The following is an 8,507-nucleotide window of genomic DNA, read 5'->3' as shown; positions in this document are numbered from 1 at the left end:
ATATATCTATTTTCTTTTATATAAACAGATTGAGTCACATACAAAGTTCGTTTATCCCCACAGCGTAAACAGTGGAACCTTGTCAAAATACAATTCAACTGAATTTACATTTCAATGGATTATTTTAATGACCCCAGAGCTGAATTGAAATTTCCTTATGGAAAATTAGCGGATTTTCCCAACCAAAAAATATTCCTTTCAACCCTGGCTGAAATTGAAATTTCCCTATAAACCAGTTAAAGAGTTTTGCCGACAGATGTATACCCTCAGCCAATGTACGATTATTTAAAAATATTTTGACTTCTGTTATGATTATTCAAATTTTTAAACCCTTATGTTGTAGGTTCCGAAAGAATGGGCCAATATTGGCCATTTCGTATCGGACCTAAATACATATTATATAAATATTGCAACGTGCCAGGTTTGGACCATATTGGTAACTTCCTTCACTTTACATGTGACCCTTTGTGAATGAGGTACCAGAAGGGTCCACAGATATATATCATCTGCACAAAAGATATTGTATTAGAAAAAATTTTGTATTTGTGAAATTTAAGGAGAGTTGGATGCTTATTTCGCTATCTTTGAGACTTTATGGGGAGTGTGTTAGTGAAAATATAAAGAGAACCTGATGCTTATTTCGGATTTTATAAACGTTATTCAAAAATTTAGTTATTCAAAAATTTGACCCTTTGTGGGGGAGGTACCGGAAGGTCATAATGGAGTGCACCTGACCTAGAACTGAGTCATTGCAAACTAGGAGCAAAATCGGATTCTTTCTTCTCTTTCTGAGCAGAAAATATTTTTTTATTTTATTTTTTTTTTTGAAAATTTCGACCTTTTGTGGAGGAGGTACCAGAAGGTACCATCTTGTCACCAGACCTTGGGTTAACAAAATTATTTCGATGTGTGAAAATTGAAGACAATCGGACTATTAACTCAAATTTTATAAGAATTGTAATTATTCAAAAGTTTTGACCCTTTGTGGGGGAGGTACTTGATGGAATGGACCGACATTGCCCATTTTCTCACCTGACGTATCACTGACGCAAATATTAGGATTCGCAAAATTGGAACAAAATCGGATTATCCTTTTTTCCCTTTCCGTGCAGAAAATATATTTTTTGAAAATTTCGACATTTTGTGTGGGAGGTACCAGAGGGAGTGGACCGATAAATTTTATTTTCACACCAGACCTTGGGTTGATAGAAATATTGGGATGTGTGAAATTTAAATGCAATCGGACTCTTACATCGCAATCTATAACAGTTGTAATTATTCAAAGTTTTGACCCTTTGTGGGGGAGGTACTTGATGGAGTGGACCGACATTGTCCATTTTCGCACCTGACGTAGCACTGATGAAAATATTAGGATTCGCAAAGTTGAAGCAAAATCGGATTATCTTTTATCTTTCTGTGCAGAAAATATATTTTTTGAAAATTTCGACATTTTGTGTGGGAGGTACCAGAGGGAGTGGACCGATAAATTTTATTTTCACACCAGACCTTGGGTTGATAAAAATATTGGGATGTGTGAAATTTCAAGGCAATCGGACTGTTACATCGCAATCTATAACTGTTGTAATTATTCAAAGTTTTGACCCTTTGTGGGGGAGGTACTTGATGGAGTGGACCGACATTGTCCATTTTCGCACCTAACCTAGCACAGATGCAAATATTAGGATTTACAAAGTTGGAGCAAAATCGGATTATCTTTTATCTTTCTGTGCAGAAAATATATTTTTGGAAAATTTCGACATTTTGTGTGGGAGGTACCAGAGGGAGTGGATCGATAAATGTTATTTTCACACCAGACCTTGGGTTGATAAAAATATTGGGATGTGTGGAATTTCAAGGCAATCGGACTCTTCCATCACATTTTATAAGAGTTGTAATTATTCAAAAATTTGACCCTTTGTGGGGGAGGTACCTGTTGGAGTGGACCGATATTGTCCATTTTCGCACCTAACCTAGCACTGATGAAAATATTAGGATTCGCAAAGTTGAAGAAAAATCGGATTATCCTTTCCCTTTCCGTGCAATAAATTATTTTTTCTTGAAAATGTTGACATTTTGTGTGGGAGGTACCAGAAGGAGTGGACCGATATTGTCCATCTCCGAACTCGATCTAAGTTTGACAATTATATTAGGATGTACCAACTTTGGATCAAATCGGATACTCCCTTCGATAGTTATCGTGCGCACCAGCCAGACAGACGGACGGACATCGTTAGATCGACTCCAAATGTCCTGAAACGGATGTGGTCCAAAGAGACCTAGGGTCTAAAACCGTTATTTTAATGAGGCACGTTTTATAAAAATATTCCACTCAGCCGTGGGAGAATGGAATATTATCGATAGAAAAATTTCAATTCAGTCTGAATGGAATATTTTCCTTAGGGAAATTTCAATTTCAGCCATTGCTGAATAGAATATTTTTTGAAGAGGAAAATTTCAATTCAGCCCTGGGAGAATGGAATATTCTCGTCAGAAAATATTCCATTCAGCGATGGCTGAAATTGAAATTTCCTCAAGGAAAATATTCCATTCAGTCTGCATTGAAATTTTTCCTACGGAACCCCTCCGCTGTCAGTTTCGGTGCGGAATTCTAACACCCCCGCACAGCCAGCTATGTATACTAAAATTTGATGCTATTTCCGACAAATTTTTTTAGCTTTTATTCAATAAAATTTAGAAAAAATGTAAAAATTATGGCTTTCGACTTTGTTGCAGTTTTTTATCTCACCCTGTAGCCCTAGCTGAAATTGAAAATTTCCTATCGAAAATATTCAATTCAGGCCTAGCTGAATCGAAAATTTCCTCTTCAGAAAATATTCCTCTTAGTCTGAATTGAAATTTTCCCTTAAAGGGGTTCCACTGTCAGTTACGGTGCGGATTTCTAACACCCCCGCACAAGCAGCTATGACGGAATGTGAATGTATTAAATCACCTTATAACCAATGTAACAGCTGTGTATCTGTGTGTGTGTGTGTTGCTGTATAGACAGGATTTTTCGCTGGCACCGAGGGAGGGTAGGATACCCCCCCCCCCCCTCAACGCTCGTTGTATCCATATGAGGAGGAATATGAAAAATTACCTTTTTTTGTTGGGATTTGCTGCAGTGGTGCTACTCCAAGGAATTATGTAAAATGGTTTAATTTTCTATTAATAAATTTTCTTCTTCTTCGATTTTTCTTTAAACTTTTCCACTAAATTTTTATTTCTACGTAACTTTTTTTCGGAGAATGGGGTTTAACAAATAAACGGCTTAAATAATTTTATTTTTTTTTTTCTTCTAATTTTTTTGGTTAAGTTTTCACTTCACTAGTTTTCTTTTGGGCTACTTTGATTTAGATTTTCCGCAGGTTTTCGATTTTTACAAAATTTTCTTCTTTTTTTTAAACTCCTTTTAAGGTATTCCTCTTTTTTTCTGTTTGCCAGTGGTTTAGAGCGACCGTTTCAGGACATTGGCATTTTGCAATAGATTTGCCGTTTTCATAAAAACAGCAAACAATTTGATGTGATTTTTATGAAAATTTGTTAATTTATTTTCATAAAAGCGACGCGCTGCCATTTCTTTGTCAGGGAGAACGTCTTGAACGATAGCTGAATTTTTCTGTACTGATTGAAAATTTTTTTTTGCCAGCCAACACCAGTATGGCCAAAGCGAGCCTGTTTTCTTTGTTCCGAAAGGATTTTTATGGTGTTGTTGTTGGTGCTCTTATCTCTTTTTCCTTCTTGATTCGGGCTATTGACAGTAGGAGCTCAGCGGCTTTGCAGAACATCTGTCAGTATTTTGCTTAGAAGAGCTTTTTTGTCGGGGGTAAAAAGCTGTTAGGCCATGGCGTTATTTTTCGAATAGGGACAGTGGGTTACAAAACGAAAAACGTATTGAAATTTCATTTCATAAAAAGGAATTGAGGAGACAAAGGATATTAGAGGAAAGTATCGTTTTAGAAGATAATATGGAAGTATCCGACGGTTTTGCCGACAGATGCATACCCTCAGCTAATGTTGGATTATTTAAACATATGTTTACTTCTGTTATGATTATTCAATTTGTTGACACTCTATGGAGTAGGTTCCGAAGGAATGCGACAATATTATCCATTTCGTATCGGGCCTAAAAAAATATGAAATAAATGTTGCGACTTTCCAGGTTTGGACTATATCGACTATTTCCTGTGCTTGAGGAAGCAGATATAGTCGACCGAAGTATTCCATTTTCATACTTCATCCAATACAGATAAAAAAATATTGGTAGGGCAAAATTATGAGAAAATTGAAGGTTTATGTCCATTTAAATCTTTATAGAAAAAAAAAACAGCCTCAGTATCCTGTCGATTTTTTCTCTATGGAAAAAAATTAGCCTCAGTTTTCTGAAGATTTTTTCTCCATAAAAAACCAGCTTCAGTTTCCAGATGACTTTTTTTCTATAGAAAAAAACTAGCCTCAGTTTCCTTTCTAATTTTTTCTAAGCCTCAGATTTCCTGACGATTCTCCCTCCATAGAAAAAAATCAGACTCACTTTCCAGAAGACTTTTTCTCTATAGGAAAAAATTAGTCTCAGTTTTCTGAGGACTTTTTCACTTCCCTCAGAATTATCACCCTTTGTGGCTGAGGTACAGGAAGGGGTTCCCAGATATATATCATCTTCGCAACAGATTTTGTGTTAGGAAAAATGTTTATATGTTTGAAATTTGAAGAGAGTTCGATGTTTATTTCGCTTTCTTTGAGCCTTTTGTTTTTTTTTAAATCTTCAACCCTATGTGGGGGAGGTACCAGAAGAAATGGTCCGGTATCTGCCATCTTTATAACATATATTGTGTTGATGGAAATATTGAGATGTGCCGAGTCTGAATGGAATCGAATGCTAATTTCGTGTTTTATGAGCTTCATGCATATTGAAAATGTTGACCCTTTGTGGGGGAGGTACCTGAAGGAGAGGACCGATATATCCTATCTCCACATCAGATCTTATTTTAGTAGAAACAATGGGATATGTGAAATATGAAGATAACTGGATGTTTATTTCCGATTTTATTATCGTTTTGGATATTTAAAACTTTAACCCTTTGTGGTGGAGGTACCAGAAGGAATGGTCCGATATCTATCATTTTAACAACAGAGCTTGAGTTTTTGGAAGTATTGAGATGTATCAAGTCTGAATGGAATCGGGTGTTAATTTCGCGTTTTATGAGCTTTATAGATATTCATTGACCCCTTGTGAGATGGTACCAGAAGGAGTGGACCGATATATTCCATATTCACAGCAGATCTTGTGTTAATATAAATAATGGGATGTGTGAAATATGAAGACAACCGGATGCTTATTTCAAATTTTATAATCGTTTTCATTATTCAAAACTTTGACCCTTTGTGGGGGAGATACCAGAAATAATGGTCCGATCTCCGTCGTTTTTCTAACAGATCTTGTGCTGATGGAAAGATTAAGATGTGCCAAGTCTGAATGGAATTGGATGTTAATTTCGCGTTTTAGAAGCAAGAGAAATATTCAAAATTGTGACCCTTTGTGGGGAGGTACCAAAAAGAGTGAACCGATATATTCCATCTTCACACCAGACCATGGGTCAGTACAAATATTGGGATGTGAGTAATTTGAGGAGAATTGGACTCTTACATCACATTTTATGAAAGTTGTAATTATTTAAAATTTTGACCATTTGTGGGGGAGGTACCAGAAGGAGTGGACCGATATTGTCCATTTTCGCACCTGACCTAGCACTGACGCAAATATTAGGATTTGCAAAGTTGGAAAAAGTCGTTGAAAAGATTATTTAAAAATTCTACAATTATTACTAGTCCTTAAAATTGTTTTATATCCTCAATTATTGTTAGTCCTTGAAATGTTTTTAAATCCTCAGTTATTACTGGTCCTTGACATTTTTTTTTAATCCACGATTATTTCTAGACTCTCAAAAAATATTTTAAAAATTCCACGATTATTTGTAGTCCTTTAAAAATGCATTTTAAATAACCACTTTTCTAGACCTCCAAATAATTATATTAAAATATTTAAGATTGTTTTTAGTCCATGAAAAAGTTCTTGAAAAAATTATTTAAAAATTCAACAAGTCCTAGTCTTTGAAAAATTTTTAAATCCTCGATTATTGCCAGTCTTTAAAATGTTTTTAAATTCTCTATTATTACTTGTACTTGACATTTTTTTAAATCTACGATTATTACGAGACCCTCAAAAAACCTTTAAAAATTCCGCGATTATTTGTAGTCCTTTTAAAATTAATTTAAAATAGCCACGATTATTTCTAATCCTTTAAATAATTATTTAAAATTTTAAAGATTGATTGTGAAACAGTCCTTGAAAAAATTATCTCAAATCCAACGATTATTATTTTTTAAATCTTGAATATTTTTTAAATCCTCGATTACTACTAGTCTTTGACATTTTTTTTAAATCCACGATTATTTCTAGACTCTCAAAAAACTTTTTTAAAATTCCAAAATAATTTGTAGTCCTTAAAAAATAAATTTTAAAAAACCTCGATTATTTCTAATCCTTAAACAAATATTTACTAAATCGAGGACCTTCAAATAATTTCTTTTTAAATATTAAAGATTGTCCTTGAAATTTTTACAATCATCGATTATTACTAGTCCTTGAATTCTATTGAAATCCTCAATTTTTACTGGTCATTGACATTTTTTTAAATCCGCGAATATTTCTAGACTCTCAAACATTTTTTTATTTGTAGTCCATTAAAAATTAATTTTAAATAACCACGATTATTTCAAATCCTTAGAAAAAGTTTTACTAAATCAAGGATTATTTCTAAATCTTCAAATAATTATATTAAAATATTTAAATTGTTTTAGTCAATGAAAAAACATATACTTTCATAATCGGCGATTAGTTCTAGTCCTTAAAAATGCATTTTAAAAATTCCGGATTATTTGTAGTCTATGAAAAATGTATTTTCAAAATAAATACATGATTATTCGTAATTCTTAAAAATATTAATTAAATAACCTGGCATATTTCTAGCACTCGAAAAAATGGTTTTAAAAATTCAGGGCTATTCCTTTGCTAATCCTTAAAAAAATATTTCAAATATCAAGGTTAATTTTTGAACTTAAAAAATATATTTAAAAAATCAACATTTATTCCCAGAGCTTGAAAATTTATTTAAATATGCACGTTCATTTGTAGACCTCAAAAAATTTATTAAAAAATTCTCATTTATACTTCGACCATGGGAAAACATTTTTTCCTTTTTGTTAAAAAATATTTGTAAAAAACCGCTGTTAGTTCTATTTTTTGCAAAATATTTAAAAAATCTGAGTTCAAATCGAGTCCTTGAAAAAATATTTTAAAAATCTACGATTATTTTTAGACCTCGAAAAAAAACTATTTAAAAGATTTTCGTTTATTTCAAACTCTTAAAAAAATGATAAATTTCAATTTTGTCCTACTATTTGAAATTATTTTTAAAATGCGGATTTTTTTAGTCTTTAAGAACTTGTAAAAAGTATTTATAAAAAAAAAACTGCTGTTAATTTTTTAAAAAATCTACGATTATTTTAAGACCTCGAAAAAAATACTTAAAATACTTGCGTTCATTTCCGTAAAAAATTGATAAATTCCAATTTTGTCCTACTATTAGAAATTATTTTTAAAATCCGGAATAAGAATACGAAATAGAATACAATTAAGAATACTTAGTCCTTAAAATCTTTTAAAAAATATTTGGAAAAAATTCTAGTTTTTCCAAAAAAAAAATAAATAAAATAGTCCTTGAAACATTTTTAAAAAATCTACCAATATTTTAAGACCTCGAAAAAAAACTTAAAAAATTTGCGTTCATTTCAAACTCTTAAAACATTGATAAATTCCAATTTTGTCCTACTATTAGAAATTATGTTTTAAGTCCGGAATTATTCTTAGTCCTTAAAAACTTTTAAAAAATATTTAGAAAAATTTCTAGTTTTGGAAAAAAAATAATTTGAAAAATCCAAGTTCAAATGTATTCTTTGAAAAAAAAAATATTTTAAGAATCTTTAACTGTTTTCAGACCTCGAAAAAAACTATTTAAAAGATTTGCGTTTATTTCAAACTCTAAAAAATGTTTAAAAAATACAATTTAGTCCAACTATTTGAAATTATTTTTAAAATCCGGAATTATTCTTAGTTCTTAAAAACTTGTAAAACATATTTGGAAAAAATTCTAGTTTTTGCAAAAAAAAAAAAAAAAAAAAAAAATTGAAAAAATCTGAATTCAAATGTAGTCCTTGAAAAAATATTTTAAAAATCTACGATTATTTTAAGACCTCGAAAATACTATTTGAAATATTTTCGTTTATTACAAACTCTTAAAAAATTGTTTAAAAAATTTCCTATTTAGTCTTACTATTTGAAATTATTTTTAAAATGCGGACTTTTTTAGTCCTTAAGCACTTGTAAAAAAATTGTAAAAATCAGCTGTTAATTTTTAATTTTTGCAAAAAAATATATTTGAAAAATCTGAGTT

At 31.4% G+C, this 8,507-nt stretch overlaps 1 protein-coding gene across 1 annotated transcript; it reads right to left on the bottom strand.

The window, feature by feature from the left end:
* Window positions 1–3,445: 3,445 nt before the first annotated feature.
* LOC109613993 (uncharacterized) lies at window positions 3,446–3,642 on the bottom strand. Its single transcript, XM_020039187.2, has one exon. It carries the CDS (start codon window positions 3,572–3,574, stop codon window positions 3,446–3,448), a length of 129 nt encoding a protein of 42 aa, XP_019894746.1. The 5' UTR covers window positions 3,575–3,642.
* Between the last annotated feature and the right edge of the window lie 4,865 nt (window positions 3,643–8,507).

Source organism: Musca domestica, unplaced genomic scaffold (genome assembly GCF_030504385.1).
Source record: "Musca domestica strain aabys unplaced genomic scaffold, Musca_domestica.polishedcontigs.V.1.1 3, whole genome shotgun sequence".
Classification (NCBI taxonomy): Eukaryota; Metazoa; Arthropoda; class Insecta; order Diptera; family Muscidae; genus Musca; species Musca domestica.
The sequence above is the reverse complement of the archived record's forward strand: the minus strand, read 5'-3'. Positions and strand labels throughout refer to the sequence as shown.